Source organism: Brachyistius frenatus, unplaced genomic scaffold (genome assembly GCF_029030835.1).
Source record: "Brachyistius frenatus isolate BFR_SWC_R1_liver_20210118 unplaced genomic scaffold, ASM2903083v1 Contig_92, whole genome shotgun sequence".
In the NCBI taxonomy this organism is placed as follows: Eukaryota; Metazoa; Chordata; class Actinopteri; family Embiotocidae; genus Brachyistius; species Brachyistius frenatus.
This window is the reverse complement of record NW_027210691.1, coordinates 457,501-477,500: the sequence shown is the minus strand read 5'-3', so window position 1 is coordinate 477,500 and position 20,000 is coordinate 457,501. Positions and strand designations below refer to the sequence as shown.

General features: G+C 45.1%; 2 protein-coding genes across 3 annotated transcripts in view; one reads left to right on the top strand and one right to left on the bottom strand.

Annotated features, from left to right (window-relative positions):
- The first annotated feature begins 2,838 nt into the window (after positions 1 to 2,838).
- rnaset2l (ribonuclease T2, like) lies at positions 2,839 to 6,834 on the top strand. Its single transcript, XM_069710477.1, has 8 exons — positions 2,839 to 3,027; positions 3,420 to 3,487; positions 3,574 to 3,631; positions 3,721 to 3,788; positions 4,464 to 4,577; positions 4,670 to 4,718; positions 5,624 to 5,698; positions 6,492 to 6,834. Exons 1-8 carry the CDS (start codon positions 2,839 to 2,841, stop codon positions 6,693 to 6,695), a joined length of 825 nt encoding a protein of 274 aa, XP_069566578.1. The 3' UTR covers positions 6,696 to 6,834.
- Positions 6,835 to 7,768: 934 nt separating this feature from the next.
- Positions 7,769 to 20,000, bottom strand: part of supt5h (SPT5 homolog, DSIF elongation factor subunit) — a 16,063-nt gene continuing 3,831 nt past the window's right edge. Inside the window, exons 1-26 of one of the 2 annotated variants that reach the window (XM_069710507.1) lie at positions 18,535 to 18,746; positions 18,310 to 18,379; positions 17,593 to 17,661; positions 16,871 to 16,936; positions 16,727 to 16,757; positions 16,565 to 16,633; positions 16,191 to 16,442; positions 15,828 to 15,917; positions 15,573 to 15,643; positions 15,366 to 15,471; positions 15,145 to 15,235; positions 14,706 to 14,842; positions 14,253 to 14,408; positions 13,717 to 13,863; positions 13,472 to 13,618; positions 12,898 to 13,023; positions 12,120 to 12,204; positions 11,835 to 11,972; positions 11,645 to 11,747; positions 11,326 to 11,453; positions 10,804 to 10,909; positions 10,465 to 10,623; positions 10,192 to 10,360; positions 9,229 to 9,426; positions 8,900 to 8,995; positions 7,769 to 8,345 (exon numbers count right to left, since the gene is read on the bottom strand). In XM_069710507.1, coding sequence (XP_069566608.1) covers positions 8,205 to 8,345; positions 8,900 to 8,995; positions 9,229 to 9,426; positions 10,192 to 10,360; positions 10,465 to 10,623; positions 10,804 to 10,909; positions 11,326 to 11,453; positions 11,645 to 11,747; positions 11,835 to 11,972; positions 12,120 to 12,204; positions 12,898 to 13,023; positions 13,472 to 13,618; positions 13,717 to 13,863; positions 14,253 to 14,408; positions 14,706 to 14,842; positions 15,145 to 15,235; positions 15,366 to 15,471; positions 15,573 to 15,643; positions 15,828 to 15,917; positions 16,191 to 16,442; positions 16,565 to 16,633; positions 16,727 to 16,757; positions 16,871 to 16,936; positions 17,593 to 17,627 — 2,847 coding nt within the window. In that variant the 5' untranslated portion in view covers positions 17,628 to 17,661; positions 18,310 to 18,379; positions 18,535 to 18,746 and the 3' untranslated portion in view covers positions 7,769 to 8,204. Of the gene's footprint in view, positions 8,346 to 8,899; positions 8,996 to 9,228; positions 9,427 to 10,191; positions 10,361 to 10,464; positions 10,624 to 10,803; positions 10,910 to 11,325; positions 11,454 to 11,644; positions 11,748 to 11,834; positions 11,973 to 12,119; positions 12,205 to 12,897; positions 13,024 to 13,471; positions 13,619 to 13,716; positions 13,864 to 14,252; positions 14,409 to 14,705; positions 14,843 to 15,144; positions 15,236 to 15,365; positions 15,472 to 15,572; positions 15,644 to 15,827; positions 15,918 to 16,190; positions 16,443 to 16,564; positions 16,634 to 16,726; positions 16,758 to 16,870; positions 16,937 to 17,592; positions 17,662 to 18,309; positions 18,380 to 18,534; positions 18,747 to 20,000 lie in introns of those variants that run through there. The other variant, XM_069710506.1, reaches the window with a different exon arrangement.

Sequence of the window (20,000 nt, the reverse complement as noted above, 5' to 3'; positions counted from 1 at the left end):
GTGACGCGAGTCAAAAGGACAACCGCATCTGATTGGCTCGGACCGAGTCGAGTGGCAGGCACGAGGCGCAGTCGGAGCAGTGAAAGGCCACGTGGAAAGAGATGGGGGCGGGACTTAGAGTCTACGGACCAATCAGAGGAAAGGAGTGCGTCTGACCTTCGAATTCGACAACTGCCATGATGGTTGGTGGCAAAATGCCCAAAGTGTGGGCAATTATATCACCTGCTTCAAACAGGAGCCCTTTATGGTATTATTGTGTGATGTTGGATGTTTTGTTGGATGTTTTGCAATATTTGTTTTGGACACCTGGTGGCACTACTTCCATGCACAGGGGTTATTGGGTATATATAGGTATATATATAGGTGTATATAGGTATATATAGGTCTGTATATAGGTGTGTATATATAGGTATATATGTGTATATATAGGTATATATAGGTATATATATAGGTGTATATAGGTATATATATAGGTGTGTATATAGGTGTGTATATATAGGTGTGTATATATAGGTATATAGGTGTAAATATAGGTATATATAGGTGTGTATATATGTGTCTATATAGGTGTATATATAGGTATATATATATATATATATAGGTGTATATATAGGTATATATAGGTGTGTATATATAGTTATATATAAGTGTATATATAGGTGTATATAGGTGTATATAGGTGTATATATAGGTATATATAGGTGTGTATAGGTGTATATATAGGTATATAGGTGTATATATAGGTGTATATATAGGTGTATATATAGGTATATAGGTGTGTATATAGGTGTATATAGGTATATATAGGTGTGTATATAGGTATATATATAGGTATATAGGTATATATAGGTGTATATATATGTATATAGGTGTGTATATATAGGTATATAGGTATATATATATGTATATAGGTGTGTATATATAGGTGTGTGTATATATATATATATGTATATAGGTGTATATATAGGTATATATATATATATAGTATATAGGTGTGTATATATAGGTGTATATAGGTATATATAGGTGTATATATAGGAGAGAAGAGCACACGGTTGTCACCATGTGTGTTTTTCTTCATCTTTATTTCATCAATAAAAACTTCAATCAAAACGGTAAAAGACTTTAATCGTCTGGTCTGACCCGTTTACATTCATGTGATATCTCAGGAACACCTCGAGAGAATTTCTTCAAATTTCACACAAACATTAAGTTCAACCTAAGCAGGAACATTTTGGTGTTCAAAGGGCAAAGGTCAAGGTCACTGAAGCCAAAACACTGTCACCCAAAATATTTCACAGAGCCACAGCAATTAAATAAATCGTATATATTTACTGTATATTTACTCACCAAACGTCATTATACAAATATCATATAGTAGATTTGGCATTCAGCCGAGGGTTGTTTTTTTTTCCTCAATCTTGCGAGAAGAAAAATTATTTTGGGAAAAAAATATAAATTCTCTGCCACAGTTTGTTCGCGTTTCTTTTATTTTCTTTTGCCTTTATTGGTGTGATTAGATCCTTGTATTTAAAAAAAAAAAAAAATTCTATAGTTCCTGAAATTCAACAACACAGACAGTAAAGTAAAAATAACCAACACTCAGGTAGGTTAGCATGTTTGTCTAAAAATAAACTCTCTGGCATTAAGGTTAGACTTAAAAAAATTAAAATGTGTCCATCAGTTCTCTCGGTGTTGTTAGCTAAAGTCACTCCTTCTTCTTAGTTTTCTGGAGGTCCATCTGAAAATAATCCCTCATTCATTAGAAAAGAAGATTCAAGAAGACCTGTTTTTGGGGGCGTGTCTGTTTGATTGACAGGCCTGTGGTGCAGTCAGGTTACAGCTATCGGTGGGCGGGACGTAGTATCGTCAGATTTCCAATCAGATCGGTCAGATTCACTGCTGGCTCCTCCCCCAGCTCGTCCAAATATGGTCACTTCCTGCTCCAAACCGCTCCGAACTAGTAAAGATGGTGACGGACAGAATCTGAACTGGAGGATTCATAACGTTCACATTTGCTTGAGAAAAAACACAATATGACCCAAGTCATTGCAATATTTTATTATGTTCATAAAAAACAAAACCTGTAAAAAAAACAACAAAAGACATCCAGTGTTTCTATTGAATTCAGATCGTAGAGGATGAAACAGCTGAGCCGAAGTTTCTGTTCTGCTTCACTTGCTATAAATGTGAATGTGCCGGTTCTCTAAAGCTCCAACACCTGCCAGGTGAAGGGAAGTGAACTCTTTCATTGTGTTTTAAAGAAGATCAGTTTCACTTCTTGTTTTTTGGGGCTCTGAAGACAGAGCGAAGACGCTCCAGCAGCTCAGTGTCGCTGCTGCAGCCGCCGGGTAAGTTTCATTTGATCTCTTCAGTGTTTGAGTCTCAGCTCATCACCAGAGGCAAAATACCACGATAAAACTCAAAAGAAAAAATATTTTATTTTCAGGATTTTTTAATTTTATTCCTTAAACAAATACCACCTAAATATATATACTGCAATTTTTTCTTAATATTCATGTTATATAAAATCTGTAATTAATGTAGTCATTAGTAAACATAATTCAAATTATTGTATTTTATTTGTTATAAATATTGTGATCAAAATAATATAAAATTACTTCAATAAAGCACCAGTTGAGGTTTTTATCCATTAAGATTAATAAATAATTGTTTGTGAAGTAAAAAATACTCCATTTTATGTAAAAGTCCAGCATCCATCTCCATGTGAAGTCTGAGTAGTTAAACTACTCGAGTATTCTCCACCACAGTCACAAATATTTGTATTCCCGTACTTGATGAACCTGATGGATAAACTTTCGCCGCAGTCTTGAGGAGATGTGCGTCTCGCTGCTGCCCCTGCTGGTCAGTCTGAGTCCTGCGCTTTTGTTCCTGCCTGAAGTCACAGACGGACACCGGGAGGACTACAAATATGGCCACCGAGGCGCAGAGCTGCGTGACACCAAGCAATTCTGCTCCTGGAAGTGCCTCCTGTTCACCCTGCAGTGGCCGGCGGGGTTCTGTAAGGTGAGCTTCATCATCATCATCATCATCATCATCATCATCATCATCATCATCAAGGGAAATCGAGGGAAGGGAATAGGAATGTCTAAAAGGAAGGAAGGAATGAAGGTTCGCTGTGTGAAAGTACGACACAAGGACAAAAACTACATTTCAAAGAAATGTATTGGTGCGCAAATTAAATCCCAAAATGAAACAGCCTGTTTGTAACACGGCGCCCCCTAAGGGTCACGGTAAGAAGTTTTCAAAGACTACCGAGGTATATGTTGATAAGTCGAATGAGTGTTAATTCCTCAGTGAAACACGGTGCTCCTCTCTGATGACTTCTTGCCGTTAACTGTGAGATTCTGAATCTGGTGTCGCTGGTTTTAATTTGTTGTTTTTGTGTTTTTTTGCAGTCTCTGAACAATGAGACTCTCTGCATGATTCCCCAGAGCGTCAACGGCTGGACGATCCACGGCCTCTGGTAACCAAACCCTGCAACATGCCTCCCCGGTCTACGACCTGTTACTACGCTGTAATATCACGTGTTACATATGCGTGTGTCCGCAGGCCTCTTCGTGACGAGTGCAACTGCCACTGCTGGCCGATGTTCCACTCCGACGTCCAGGTGAGTCCCGGTTCAGGACGAGCTCGTCCGGTGACCCGAAACGTTAGAAAACAGACGTACTGACACGAGGACGTTTCGCTGTCTCCCAGGAGCTGGACGCAGAGCTGACTGAACACTGGCCGTCCTTACTGAAAATCAAATCCAGCTTCCACTTCTGGTAAGAACAGCTAACAACACAGAAAACAGTCTGTAGTTCCTGTCTCCACCTGTAGAGGACAGTGTTTCTGTCTCCGCCTGTAGAGGACAGTGTTTCTGTAGTTCCTGTCTCCGCCTGTAGAGGACAGTGTTTCTGTAGTTCCCGTCTCTGCCTGTAGAGGACAGTGTTCCTGTCTCCACCTGTAGAGGACAGTGTTTCTTTAGTTCCCGTCTCCACCTGTAGAGGACAGTATTTCTGTCTCCACCTGTAGAGGACAGTGTTCCTGTCTCCACCTGTAGAGGACAGTGTTTCTGTAGTTCCCGTCTCCACCTGTAGAGGACAGTATTTCTGTCTCCACCTGTAGAGGACAGTGTTTCTGTCTCCACCTGTAGAGGACAGTGTTTCTGTAGTTCCCGTCTCCACCTGTAGAGGACAGTATTTCTGTCTCCACCTGTAGAGGACAGTGTTCCTGTCTCCACCTGTAGAGGACAGTGTTTCTGTAGTTCCCGTCTCCACCTGTAGAGGACAGTATTTCTGTCTCCACCTGTAGAGGACAGTGTTCCTGTCTCCACCTGTAGAGGACAGTGTTTCTGTAGTTCCCGTCTCCACCTGTAGAGGACAGTATTTCTGTCTCCACCTGTAGAGGACAGGTAGAAGGTCCACGTCTCCGTGTTTTTGTATGTTTGCGTGTCACAGGACAGACGAGTGGAAGAAACACGGATCGTGCGTTGCGTGTGTCGAAGGACTGAACTCTCCACTGAAATACTTCCAGATCTGCCTCAAACTACGACGACAGTTTGACATCCAGAAGTGAGTTCACGCAGGTTTCTTGGCGTCGCTCACCTTCGACGTCACACGTAGAGATGAATTTGTTATTAAAGTTTCACGTGTCTGTGCTGCAGACTGCTGGAGGACGCCGGCATCACTCCATCCTGTGAACGAACCTACAAGGTAACAACACGCTGTCACCTGACTGCACCGCAGGCCTGTCAATCAAACAGACACGCCCCCAAAAACAGGTCTTCTTGAATCTTCTTTTCTAATGAATGAGGGATTATTTTCAGATGGACCTCCAGAAAACTAATAAGAAGGAGTGACTTTAGCTAACAACACCGAGATAACTGATGGACACATTTTATTCACTTTGGATTTGATGAGAGAAGTTGAATGGGAGTCTATGGAGCCGGAGGCTTTTTGGAGCCGACCTCTAGTGGCACTCGCTGGTATTGCAGCTGAAGACACTTCTGGATCAGAACCATTTTATAGACGTGGAAGCTACGAACACTTTTATATCCAGTCTGTAATTAAATATGATCAATTAATCTACATATGTAAACACCACACACTTTTTCTTTTTTAAAAACACGATTCTGTTTTAAATGTATTACTTGTCTCGATATATTTTGGTTGTTTTTTTTGGTTGCAAGTTAGAAAATTGTACATTTTTAATGTCCACAGTATAATCAGAACAATGTGAAGTTAACTATATGTATTCAGGCTGCAACTAACTATTCTTTTCTTCATTGGTTAATCCAACAATTATTTTCTAATTGTTTTGTCCATAAAATGTCAGAAAACAGTAAAAAAATAAAATAAAAATAAAAGGTCATATCCAGGGTTACTATCATGTAAAGCAAAGAAATGCATCAAAGCGTCACAGTAGGCGCTGGAACAGCAAATATTCTGCACTTTTTCATATAAAACTGACAAAATTATGAAGATTTTCTGTTGACCCGTTTCAGTTTCTGTCTTTTTAGGGGAGGTTGAGCGATGTCCTCTGATCATGACGTTTATTATCGTCTTCTGCTGGAAGAAATGGTTTCCTGTGTGACTACATCCGGTTTTTCTGTGTTTAGGTTGCGGCGGTGCACGACGTCCTGGCTCCACATCTGGGGGACAAACACGAGGTCCAGTGTGTGACGGACGACAAGGTCAGATCATCCGTCTTTGGACTAAAGAACGTTCATAACTCATATAATTTGAAACTCATTTATTGAGAGTGAGCTGCACCTTAAGTTTTGGATTGTTGACCGAAACCATTCGAAGACGTCACAGTTTCTAGAAAGTTCACATTGCCATTTTCAGATAATAATATAGATGACGATAAAAAACAACAAGACACGAATATCCTGGATATTAATTGACCAAATAATCTAGAACTTTGATATTAACCTTTCAAAATAACTAACGTGAAGACTAATGCACCAAAATAACAATAACCTGGATATTAAAGCATCAACGTATCAAGAACTTAACGTGACAAAGAAGCAAGAACATGAATCACAACGTAAAAAAAAAGAATCAATAACTGGTGAATGAAAGTAAAACGAATCAACATCATGAGTTCCACACGTTAACGTGACCGCTGGTGACGTGAACATTTGTGATGTCACCACGGACCTGAAACCGAAGCGGAGAAATGTCAGATTTTTGGGAAATAGAAAATCTTCAACACGCCGAGTGTTCCTGAGCCCATGCAGTGATTTCCACCACAGAATCAGGGTTGTTTTTAAAGAAGTGCCGCCTGAGGGCGCAAAGATCCCAGAAAACATCCGATTTTGTGTCAAACTCTGTAAATGGTCAACAGAGACCTTTGAATATCGCGATATACTGTGATGTGAAAGTTTTTTTCGGCCACATTAAATCTACTTATGAATCCAGAAAACAAGAAGCAGGTGTAATAATCTACGATCGTGTGTTACCTGTCTGGTCTCCTCCCATCAGGACAGACAGGTGTGGTTTCAGGTGAAGATCCCTCTGTCTCGCAACGTGACCGTCGGCTGCGGTCACCACGGCGACGCTGACGGGGACCCCGCGGCCGGGTCCGGCCCGAGATCGGGCTCCTCTCCTGGGCACCCCTGTCCTCCCGAGGTCCCCCTCTACTACCTCCCCATCGACCACCAGAAGCCCAAACTGCCCTGCGGCTAACGGACCCGCCGTCAACGAGGACTTTTAAAACTCTCATCAAAACACCTGATTAATCCAAACAAATCACAAAAGTACTTCAAATGTTTCAAACATCATTTTTCTTTCCGAAGCATCACTGAAATAAATGTTCTCGTCCTCATGTCATCGATCGATTGTTTCGAGTCCTCCGGGTTCATTTAAAGCCCTTTTAAGTGTTCCTGCTTTTAAAAATGATATAAACAGGAAATATTTATGTGTGATGACATCGTTCCTCCAACGTGTGGTACAGTTTGGACGTACAAACATGCGTCAAACGGTGGTCGGTGACGACGGCCGTTACCAAGCCTCCAGTCCAGATTCTGTCCGTCACCATCTTTGCTAGTTCGGAGCAGGAAATGACCATATTTGGACAAGCTGGGGGAGGAGCCAGCGGTGGATCTGAATGATCTGATTGGAAACCTGACGATACTACGTCCCGCCCACCGATAGCTGTAACCTGACTGCACCACAGGCCTGTCAATCAAACAGACACGCCCCCAAAAACAGGTCTTCTTGAATCTTCTTTTCTAATGAATGAGGGATTATTTTCAGATGGACCTCCAGAAAACTAATAAGAAGGAGTGACTTTAGCTAACAACACCGAGATAACTGATGGACACATTTTATTCACTTTGGATTTGATGAGGGAAGTTGAATGGGAGTCTATGGAGCCGGAGGCTTTTTGGAGCCGACCTCTAGTGGCACTCGCTGGTATTGCAGCTTTATGGCACTTTGGAATCGGCTTCACCTTTTCAGACAGGAATTGTCTGTTTGATTGACAGGCCTGTGGTGCAGTCAGGTTACAGTTATCGGTGGGCGGGACGTAGTATCGTCAGGTTTCCAATCAGATCAGTCAGATCCACCCCTGGCTCCTCCCCCAGCTTGTCCAAATATGGTCACTTCCTGCTCACAATGTGGACAGAATCTCAATAAACAAAAACACTTTACGACCCCACAGATCGAATTTCACGACCGACATCACAGATCACACGTCGACACCAGGTGGAAAACGTCAACCGAACCAACGCAGCTAAAAACACACATGTACACAAACGTGAACTGGTTCACAGTTTATTGACATGTTACTTTTGTTTTTAACCCTCCTGCAGCCAGAAAATCCAAAAAGATACTGACGGAACACGGAGAAGCAGGTTCAGACCACGAGTAAGAAAAACAGTAAAATTAACAAAACAACTTAAAACAAAAAGGAGCAGAAGAGGGAGAGAGACAGAGACGGCTCCTGTAACGAGACGCTGTGTGTGTGTGTGTGTGTGTGTGTGTGTGTGTGTGTGTGTGTGTGTGTGTGTGTGTGTGTGTGTGTGTGTGTGTTTGGCTCTTACAAGTCATAAAAACAAGAAGAACAAAAGCTCTGCCTTCGTCTTTGTGTGACAGCACCAACAGTGTGTTCTCATGTTCTTCTGTGAGCGGTTCTCACTGTGCACACACACTCCCTCCCTCGTCCCTCCGTCCCTCCGTCCCCCTGTCCGTCCCTCAGTGCTCGAGTCGTCCCAGGAACCTCAGGTTGAGGATCTTCAGCTGGTCGTCCAGCTCCATGCGGACGATGCCGTCGTCCCCGTCGATGCTCAGCAGGATCCCCGTGGCCTCGCGGTCTTCTCCCAGAATCACCTTCACCTGGACACAAACAAAAAATACAAAACGGCAATTTCATGAAGGCTGCGTGTTAAAATCTGACACGTCTGATTGATTTCTTTATTGTTGTTTTTTTTCCCCACAGGTTTTATGTTTCAGCTGGAATAATGAAAACAGATAAACTACGTGAATAAATCTGACTGGATTATTATATGAAAAAAACAAACAAGGCTGAAGTTCAGGTGGGATGGTGGGCGGAGCCTGAAACAGCGGCTGAAATATTTTTTTTTCCTGAGTGGCTCTAGTTAACCATCTAGTGACCTCCTTTTGGGGTCCCAGGCCCCAGGTTGAGCCCCTTGCTCAAAAGCAGTAGCAGTAAGATTTCCCTTCACTGAAACTACAAACCAGAAAGCTCACCTGGACCAGGTGTCCACATACTTTTGGCCCTTTAGTGCATCTTAAATCAGATACTTCATTTATTTCTAACACGGCTGATGTTGATTATTTCACACATTGATTAAAATGTGATGTGATAAACAACGACAACAACAACAACAACAACAACCTGATCCGGTGTTTGTTCATGGAGACGTTACCTTGTTGTTCTTGGTGGGCGTGATGGGCTCCAGGTGGTCGCTGCTGATGCTGACAACCTTCTCCGACTCCTGCATGAACACCGAGCACATCCCTCCCTGCACACACACACACACACACACACACACACACACACACACACACACACACACACACACACACACACACACACACAATAATAGTGTTATTTATTATTTATCAGATAAATATTTCCTTTCTGAGGAGGATAAATGTTTGTGTTTGGAGATGGACCCGTCAGGAGTAACATGTTTCACAACTAAACCTCTGAGAACATCTGTAACAACATCTGTCGACGGTCCACAGGACTCACCGTGACGCTCCGGATGACGCCGGTCTGTCCCATCAGGTCCATGAAGGAGTCTTTCACTCGCACCAGGATGTCGGTGGTGACCCAGTCGCTGCCACCCTGCTCGATGTTGGAGCCCGGGGTGTGAGGGTTGTAGCCGCCAGGAGAGGGCGCTCCGGGCGTCATGGGACTGTAGCCCACAGGACTCGGGCTGGGACTGGCCTGCATTGGAGGGAGGGGAAGGGGGGGAGGGAGGGCGACGAGAGACACCGTGAGAACTGAACCATATCTAAGGGCCAAAAGGAAGCTATGACTCAGCTGTTCAAATTATTTACCACAGAAACACAAACAGTTGGGACCAATTAAAATGATCCAACCTGTCATTGAAAGAGTTATGAAATAAAAACACACATACAGCACCCTGAAGATTTTCATGTTTTAACACTGTGTTCACGTCATGTTTTTAAGCAAATACGTAAAACTTTTTGATGTTGCAGGTTTTTAATGTCTGGAAGTATTTAAATATTTTGAGGTTTTTGTTTAGCAAAAATAGATGTTAAGTGACGATACGTGATAAAGTACTTCTGATGATTCACAAACCAAATGAATGATCAATGTATTGAGAAAAAAGAAAACAAAAAAAAAGTGAATCTGTTGATAATGAAAATTATCGTTTGTGGCTCTGAAAACGAGGAGAAATAAGTTGGGTCCATTTTCTGACACACGAATAAATATTATCACAACACTTTAAGATGCCTTTTACGGTCGTTTAAACACACTTAACAGAATATGTTTAACACGAAACAGCTGTTTGAAAACTTCAGCTTACACTAAACTTAATATCGCAAGTAACATCAAACGACAACAACGAATCAGAACGAGTGTCTGAATTCGGATTCTTACAGTTTCAGTATTCAAGTATTTATGAACCATAAGAGACCAGAAAATATTCAACAATATTGAAGTGGACTGAACGCCGTCTCCTACCTGATAGGCCATGGGGGAGGGCGTGGGGTGGTAGCTGGCCGGCGAGTGCGTGTTCTGGTAGCCGACGGGCGACGGCGCCACCTGGTGGTAGCTCTGAGGACTGGGACTGGGCTGGTAGGAGCCCTGAGGGGAGGGGGCCGCGTAGGGAGAGTACTGCTCCGTGTTATACCTGCACACACACACGCACACAAACAAGCACGGATGAATTATTGACCGTGACCGTGTTCAGTGGAACATGCAGGTGAGATACGTTCAGTGATTTCTTTTACTCACATAGCAGGAGTGCCCGGAGTCTGAGGGTTGTACTGGGGGTTAACCTGTGGGGAGGGGACCTCGGGGTAGCCGGGGGTCTGCGGGTTGGGGGTCCCTCCGTAGCCCTGAGGGGACGGCGAGGGCTCGTCGTCGTAGGGGAAGTCGTACTCCTCCTCGTTCCTGCAGGGCGGCGACAGAAACACGTGAGACGAGGACGCAAAAAAGAAAGCAGAGCGCCCCCGTGTGACTCGGAGTGTGCGTGTGTGTGTGTGTGTGTGTGTGTGTGTGTGTGTGTGTGTGTGTGTGTGTGTGTGTGTGTGTGTGTGTGTGTGTGTGTGTGTGTGTGTGTGTGTGCGCTACCTGGAAGGTGTGTTGGGGTTGCTGGGGTCCCAGGCTCCGCTCTGACCCGGCGTCCTGCTCCCATCATGCAGCGGGGTTTGAGAGCCATAGTGAGGTGTGCGACTTCCTGTGATACGGCAAAAAAAAAAAACACGGAACAATGAGCTTCAGTCACACACAACCACACAGGATTGTGGGTAATATTTAAGATCCTACTTTAGTGTGTTATCAAAACTGCTTAAATCACTTGTTAATGACTCAATCGTTAATATTGATTTGCTGCTTTTTACCACTTCATGTCATTATAGACTGAATGTCTTTGGGTTTAGAAGCTGTTGGTCCAACAGAACAAGACATTGTGTTAAACGTGGTGTTCCACAGGGCTCTGTACTCGGACCACTCCTGTCCGTGTGTGTGTGTGTGTGTGTGTGTGTGTGTGTGTGTGTGTGTGTGTGTGTGTGTGTGTGTGTGTGTGTGTGTGTGTGTGTGTGTGTCCGCGTGAGATAAGTTCGTATACAGAGAGGCAGGCTTTGGACGTCTTACCGTCGTGCAGCGGAGTCTGAGATCCATACATGGGCGTCCTGGAGCCGGTGCCGTACATGGGGGTCTGGGAGCCGTACATGGGGGTCCGTCCGTGGTTGGAGGTCATCCCGCTGGGCCTCTTCGCTCCCCTGGAGGAAAAGAGGAGGGGTCGATTAATGACCACCATGTGTTGGGAAATTTCATACAGATGATAAAAGTATTTTTGTTCACTATATATAATATCGAAGGACATGAATGAAACCTGCAGCTCCAAACCTAAAACTATAAAACTATGTGATATGAAATAAATGTGTATGTGATGGTCTGTTGTTCCTCGTACATGGTGGTGAGCCGCTGTCGGTCCACGGAGATGGTCTGACAGGTGGAGTGCAGCTCCACTCGGGCCGTCGACTCCGTCGCGTCCTTCACCACGCCGATGTATCCTAGGAAACGGAGGCGGAGTTATTCAAACATGTCCACGAAGAAGACAAACTTTATTGGACGGTTACTTCCTGACGCTGCCGTCTCACCTTTGTAAGGTCCCTGGGAGATGCGGACCGTCTGACCAATCAGCTCGTTGTCTCTTCGTCCTCGGCCGCGCCCCATCCCTCCTCCCCCTCCTCCTCCTCCTCCCCCTCCTCCACCTCCTCCTCCTCTCTGCTGAGCACCTGGAGGACGACAACAACACCCGGCTGTGTTCAAACGTTACAGAATAACAGCGGCGATGACTTATTTTTCTCCAGGAACTTGAAGCCGACCGAAGTCGAGCTTTTCAGAACTCTGTGTGTGTGTGTGTGTGTGTGCTGAACACCCACCTCCTCCTCCGTGGTGCATGGGGCTGCTGATACGAGGGCTCATCGGAGCGAACCCTCCCACGGTGAAGTTGGTGACGTCTCGGGGCTGAAAGCAGTCAAACAGTCGTTTCAGATGAAAGAACAAATATCTGGCATTTTTAACAGTTAAATAAACAGCAGATATACGAGTGGAAAACTCGTGTTTCTCCTTTTATTTGCGGTGATGCTGAGTCGTTACATTACCGCAAATACCAAATCTGACATTTTACAACAGTAATTACAACGAATTGAACCATCATGTTAACCACTAAATAAAAAGCGGGTGGGGAACCAGACTGTGAAATCCTGCATGAATAAAGAAGACACTTTTTATTTGGAGCATAAATCTAAAACCTGCAAATAATTGAATTTGGTCTAATGAAGGATCTGTAACCTGACTGCACCACAGGCCTGTCAATCAAACAGACACGCCCCCAAAACCAGGTCTTCTTGAATCTTCTTTTCTAATGAATGAGGGATTATTTTCAGATGGACCTCCAGAAAACTAATAAGAAGGAGTGACTTTAGCTAACAACACCGAGATAACTGATGGACACATTTTATTCACTTTGGATTTGATGACAGAAGTTGAATGGGAGTCTATGGAGCCGGAGGCTTTTTGGAGCCGACCTCTAGTGGCACTCGCTGGTATTGCAGCTGAAGACACTTCTGGATCAGAACCATTTTACAGACCTGAAAGCTACGAACACTTTTATATTCAGTCTGCGGGTTCGACCCGCTACATGGACGAGATGCTGACCTTGGATCCGCCGGCCAGAACCAGATGTCGGGTTTTACACACGAACATGCCTCCGTTCTCCACCAGCTTCTTACAGTGGAGGAAGGCGAAGCCCCGGAACAGGTGACGGATCTCACCTTCACGGCCCTGCAGGAGCACACACACACACACACACACACACACACACACACACACACACACACACACACACACACACACACACACACACACACACGTTTTCAGCATTAATGAATCCCAAATAATTTAAGCAAAATTTTAAAGAAATGTCCGAAAATATTTGTTAGTTTGCAATTTTGCACAATTCCTGCAATTCTTCCTCAAAAAACTGTCGTGAACAGAAGCAGTTTTTACTAATTTAACTAAAACAAAGCAGCAGATTAAAAATGCCAAGAGTTGTGCAGCTCGTCGTCTCTGCATTCGCTCTGAGCTGAAGACAGAAGCCGAGCAGATCGAGTCGTGAGTGACGCTGCTCTGCGTAAACAAACGTCGGAACGAAACAGACTTTCTGAAGAAGCATTTTTCCGAGAGTTCAACACGAGATCGGCTTCTTCTCCAACAGGAAGTAAATATTTACAGAATGCGGCCCGTCGATGACTTTGACGATGTCCTTGACGTGGATGTTGTTCTGCTCCGAGTCCAGCGCCACGGCGAAGCGGTTGTCCTTCCTGCGGTTGACCGCCTGGTGGCGCACCGTCATTACTTTCCCGTGCATGTTCAGCACCTGACAAACAAACACGGGACGCCGTCACTCATCTGTTAGTTTTTTTTTTCCCAACATGCGTGTGGTCCGTGTGGACGCTGCAGACGAGCTGTGATCACCTGGAACGTCTCCCTCTCCAGCCGGACGATGACGCCGACCGTCTGCGGGTCGAGCTGCACCAGCTCCCCCCACTCGTGCTGCCCCCCCGCGTCCACACCGGACGCCGTCTCCGAGCAGAGCTGCAGGTCTCGGGGTAAAACCTTCAACTGCACCAACACAGAGGAGAGACGGGGAGGTCAGAGAGACACGGGGGAGGGGGGGATTGTTTCCTGAATGAAAATACACTCTTTAAAGTGTTTCAGGCAGATTTCTTGCTTTTAAAAGTCACTCGGACTGTTTACAGGTTTTGTTTTAACGTCTTTAGCGACACAAACAAGAGCAGACTGTCAGAATATTTAGTTTCAATCAAGTAAGAATAAAAACAGTTTATATAAAGACGTAGAAATAGTAAAGAGAAGAAACATATTCAGAATATTAAACAGCAGCTGAGTTAAAAAAAATTATGTACAAGAGTTTCACTTCCAACCTGAAGCTGTTAGTGTGTGTGTGTGTGGTGTGTGGTGTGTGGTGTGTGTGTGTGTGTGTGTGTGTGTACCTCGTGCATGGTGAGGTCGGAGAAGAGGATGACGAAGTTCTCCTCCACTCTGACGATGAGGCCGGTGTCGCCCTCGTATCGCCCGGCGATCACCTTGACGTGGTCGCCCATCCGGAAGTACTTCCTCAACTCCTGGGCCGGGAACTCCAGAGGGTCCTGCACGGGAAACACACACACACACACACACACACACACACACACACACACACACACACACACACACACACACACACACACACACACACACACACACACACACACACACACACACACACACACACACACACACACACACACACACAAAGTAAAAGAAAGTTGGTTATGAATGAAAAGGCTGTTTACTTCAGTTTTGACCTGCTGAGAGTCGGGAGTGTGTGAGCTGTGTGTTGTACAGTAAATGTGTGTGTGTGTGTGTGTGTGTGTGTGTGTGTGTGTGTGTGTGTGTGTGTGTACCTTCAGGTCCTCGTGTTTGGGCATGATGGTGATCTTGTTGCCGTCCACACTCAGGATTTTTCCCTGCAGGTTGATCAACTCCCCCTCACACACCTCCACGTTGTCACCGGCCTGCAGGTTGTGTTCACGCTCCTTACCTACACACACACACACACACACACACACACACACACACACACACACACACACACACACACACACACACACACACACACACACACACACAAAGTAATCATGAAAGCCGGAAATAAATAAAAGTCGGCTGATCAAAGACATAGAATGTAAAAGCTTTAACTTAAGTGCAGCGCGTCAGCAGCCAGAATCAGAGTCCAATAAACTGACCAAGATTTTAACGATGAAACTAAAAACAGTTTTAAACAGTTTAACCCCCCACCCCTCCGAACTCCGATCCTGTCTCCGCAACCCGGCGGCGGCGTACCTGACTCGGTGACCACCTCCAGGTCGATCCCCTCGGGCTGGTCCTCGAACTTCTCCAGCTCTGACAGCGTGGGCTTCACTCCGTCTGTAATCTGGCAAGAGACCAAAACACGAAACGTTTTAACGTTCTCAGCCCGCACGAGAAGCTCCGAGGGTGTTCGTTCACGCGTCGGAGGTCCCGATTCACAGAACCGAGGTCGTTGTCGTAACCCTCTTCCTCACCACAGCGGACATGGCGAAGCTCTTGAACAGGAATCCTTTGCGGCTGTAGCGGTTCCCCTCAAAGATCATGAAGTCTCCGTCGTGGGTGACCTCCCCTCCCAGAGACCTGTCAATCACATCGTCGGTCAGAAACCCGCATCACCCTGCCCGTGTGTGTGTGTGTGTGTGTGTGTGTGTGTGTGTGTGTGTGTGTGTGTGTGTGTGTACCTGATCTTCTCTGCATCAAACAGCCTCTGTGCAGGTCTCTTGAACTTCTTCCTCTTGGCGAACCAGTCCTTCTGCAGATCACACACACACACACACACACACACACACACACACACACACACACACACACACACACACACACACACACACACACACACACACACACACACCACAGAGAGAGAGAGAGGAGGAAGTCAAACATCAGCAGAGAGACTGTGGTGGATGATAAAGTGCGTTAACGAGTGTTCGTCCTACCAGACTCATCTTGGCCTTGATGCGGTCCAGGTCTATACGAGGGATCATCTTCAGGGAGATGGTGTTCTGACTCGGCTCCACGTAGTCCACCTGCAGACATCAGACTCATTATGTTCCTAAATGTCTGAACACGCAAGTTTGTAATTCCCAACTTGAACCGTCAGACCCGGTTCCCAATCACGCCGGTTCAGACTCGAGATTATTGAATTACTCCAGCAGGTTTGAGAGGGTCGGGCTCTGCGCTGCGGTGGATCGGTGAATTGTGTGAGGGGGCGGGGCCTCTGATGTGTGTCAGGAATTACAGACGAGATCGACAAAAAAAACAAAAAAACAAAAAAACGCTTGGTGCTGTTGGGTCAGTACCTGAGCGATGTCGTCCTTGTACAGGCCTCTCTTCAGCCGGACCCAGGATTTGGGCTTCAAGTTGGTGACCTCCTTGACGACCTTCAGGACGTCCGTCATCTCCTTGATGGGAACCATCTGCTGGTTCCAGAAGCCCATCCTCAGGTTGCCGATGCCCTCGATGGCCGCCTTCACGTGCGTCTGCTTGTACGCCTCCACGTAGATGTAGCCCTTCACGTGGTCCGGGGCCACCACCGACTTGATCTGGAGGGGCTGAAGGGTTCGGTGCAAAGATCCACGGTCAGGTTACAGCGGCAGCGGCAACACTTCCTGTTTTGACTTCACTGGCCAATCGAGAGCTGAGCGGTCGATCGTGTGATCAAAGAGTTTCTTACTGTGTCTGTGAACTGGTAGGCGATGAACTTCCTCATCAGCGCGATGGCCGTCGCCCTCTCCTCTCCGATCTGCAGAGACACGACACGTGAGACCTCGTGTGTGTGTGTGTGTGTGTGTGTGTGTGTGTGTGTGTGTGTGTGTGTGTGTGTGTCTACACACACCTTACACTTGACCGTCCACAGATTGGGATCCCTGATGACGACAAAAACAATTTAACATTGAAAAAAAGAAAAACACAACTTAATGATGTCATCGTGAGGTCAGCAGGTGTCTCTGTGCTGATTGGTGGACGAGCGTTTACGTACTTCACGCCAGGAAGTAGCTGCTGCTGGGTGATGTCATCAGAAAGCTCCTCGGACCCTCCAGAGAAACTGAAGAAGAAGAAGACAGGTTTGGATCTCTCTTTGGAGACTTCCTGATTGAGTTTTTCAAAATCAAATTCCAGTTCGACTGAAAGCCATTTTCTTTCCCCTCCAAAAAAAAACCTAAACGTTTAACTAGTCGCACCATTTGTAGCTCTCTGCTGCTGAATTATATTATATTTCTGTCTCTATTTTTATTTACATTTCTCTGCAATTCAGCTGAAAATGTTCCAAAATATACAGATATTTTCTGGTAAAAGAAAAATAACTGGACAATTATCCTGAAAAACACAAGTCCAGACCAGATCTGAGGCCAGTTTATAGCTACAGTAACTGTAGGATAGATAATAAATTCTCAAATAAATGTATTATTGAATATTCAAAACAATGACCGCTCAGAGTTTCTTTTTTTCAACACAAAATCTGTTCCTACTCATCTAATTTCTAACGGTGATTAAAGTCTGAAAGTCTTTTCATGTGAAACTGCAGGAAGGTTTACTGGTCGGAGATAAAACGGAAAAACTGGCCAAGTGGAATAAAAACGTGGCGGAAATATTGATGTGAAGATGGACATGAACTCAGTTTATGAGGTGTAATAATGTCAAATATAAAAAAAAACAGGAAGTCTGTCTGATATAACTTTTTGAAGAAACCAAAATACTCACTGCTCCCCTCCGGAGGACTTGGCATACTTCCTCATGTAGTATTCACCCAGCGCCTCCTCTCTGGAGTCTCTGTAACACAACACACACACGGTCAGCCAAAGACAACACAACATGAACCGAGTCAAATCAACATAACAAACACACTCTTTGGGCTTCGTTTCACACCGAAGCAGCAACAAGAGAAACAAACGAGTCGCAGCCGGGTTCAGACGGACGGACAGTCGCCACAGACTGTTTATAAAAGAGTTCGTAGCTTCCAGGTCAGAAAAGTGAAACCGATGCAGAAGTGTCTTCAGCTGCAATACCAGCGAGTGCCACTAGAGGTCGGCTCCAAAAAGCCTCCGGCTCCATAGACTCCCATTCAACTTCTCTCATCAAATCCAAAGTGAATAAAATGTGTCCATCAGTTATCTCGGTGTTGTTAGCTAAAGTCACTCCTTCTTCTTAGTTTTCTGGAGGTCCATCTGAAAATAATCCCTCATTCATTAGAAAAGAAGATTCAAGAAGACCTGTTTTTGGGGGCGTGTCTGTTTGATTGACAGGCCTGTGGTACAGTCAGGTTACAGCTATCGGTGGGCGGGAACTAATTTGAGTGACATGAGGTTGAGATCACAGTTGGTTTTTAGATCAGCCGGAAGAACGTCTGAGACACCAGGAAGTGAGTTGAGTGAGCGTCTCAGGTGAGGAGAAAGATCGTCGATGAGACGCGTGTTTTACCTCCAGAGGTTCTGCAGCCGTCTGGATCCGGAGTGATCTTCATCCAGAACCACGTGGTCGATGTTGGACACTGAAGGGAGGAGAGGAGCACCGGGGTTATATTAATAAACTCTTCATAGTTTGAAACAAAGAGTTATGACTGTTGGGGTAAAAACAACAACAACAACAACAACAGCAACAACAAACAAAAAACAACAACAACAACAAAAATAAAAACATTCTTACCTTCAGCTTCCTCTGCTCAGCACCGACCAGCAAGAGAGGGGAGAGGAGCAGAGAGGAGATAATAGGAGGAGGGGGAGAATAAACAGAGGAAGAGGAGGTGAAAAGAAGGTGGAGAGGAAGAGGAGGTCAAAAGGAAGGGGAGGTGGAGAGAAAGAGGAGGTCAAGAGGAAGGGGAGGTGGAGAGGAAGAGGAGGTCAAGAGGAAGGGGAGGTGGAGAGAAAGAGGAGGTCAAGAGGAAGGGGAGGTGGAGAGAAAGAGGAGGTCAAGAGGAAGGGGAGGTGGAGAGGAAGAGGAGGTCAAGAGGAAGAGGAGGTAGAGAGGAAGAGGAGGTGGAGAGGAAGAGGAGGGAGAGAAGCAAGAGTTTAAAAAGTAAAAGAAGAGGAGAGAAGAGATGGATTTTTTGTTTTGTTTTTTTTAAGAGGAGGACGAAGCCAACAGACATTGTCATCAGGGCAGAGCACACGAGCAGAGTCGGGCGGCGGCAACACAAAGCATGATGGGAGAAAAAAAAACACAACAACAGAAAGAACAACGTGATTAATGGAGACTGCAGAGAAGCATGAAGGCGGCGACGGCTCGACGCGGTCTCACAGGGAACAAACGGTTGAAACAAAAAACAACAACGCCAGGAGCCCCGCCCACAACTTTTGTTTCTACCGCACATCCACCTGAGTCATCACGCGAGAAGCTCCGCCCACATCTGTTAGTACCAAAAAAATAATAATCTACAACTGCGGACAACGACGGCTGTCAATCAGGCAGCAGGGTCGGGCAAATGATCACTCGGTTCCTCCGAGAGCGGAATAAAGTGACAGAAGTCTCGAAGTTCATTTTAAAACTGTCTGTTTTTAACGCAGCTGCAGAAACAGGTTTCATAAAGAAAGAAAGAAAGAAAGAAAGAAAGAAAGAAAGAAAGAAAGAAAGAAAGAAAGAAAGAAAGAAAGAAAGAAAGAAGTGCAGCCGTCAGTCCGACCCGTTTGGAGACTTCAGTACAAACTAGGGAGTTTCTTTTGTTTTCTTTCATGTCCAATTTTTATGATTTGATTTTCCAAATGTTTTGCGTTCACTGAGCAGATGATGGATTTGCCCTTCGGTGCTTCCTCGCGTTACCTCACTCACGAATGTAGCGGCTGAGATGAAGTGGGGGAGGGGTTAATACGGTAGGGGGAGGGGCATGGATTGGATCACATGGGTATCGATGGAAGACACCGGAAGAAGTATCTGGAGCAGTTAATTACCGTTAACTGGAGACGACGACATGCACGACGGAGCGCCGGTGAGACAGAGAGAGTTCAGTCAGAAACACAGAGTCCTTCACGGCATGATGATGATGATCATTATTATTATTATTATTATTATTATTATTATTATTATTATTATTATCATCATCACGCTATAAGAGCAACACCCAAGATGTTGGATGTATCTCAAATACGCAATACGTTTAGTTTTTAAGCTCTAAAATG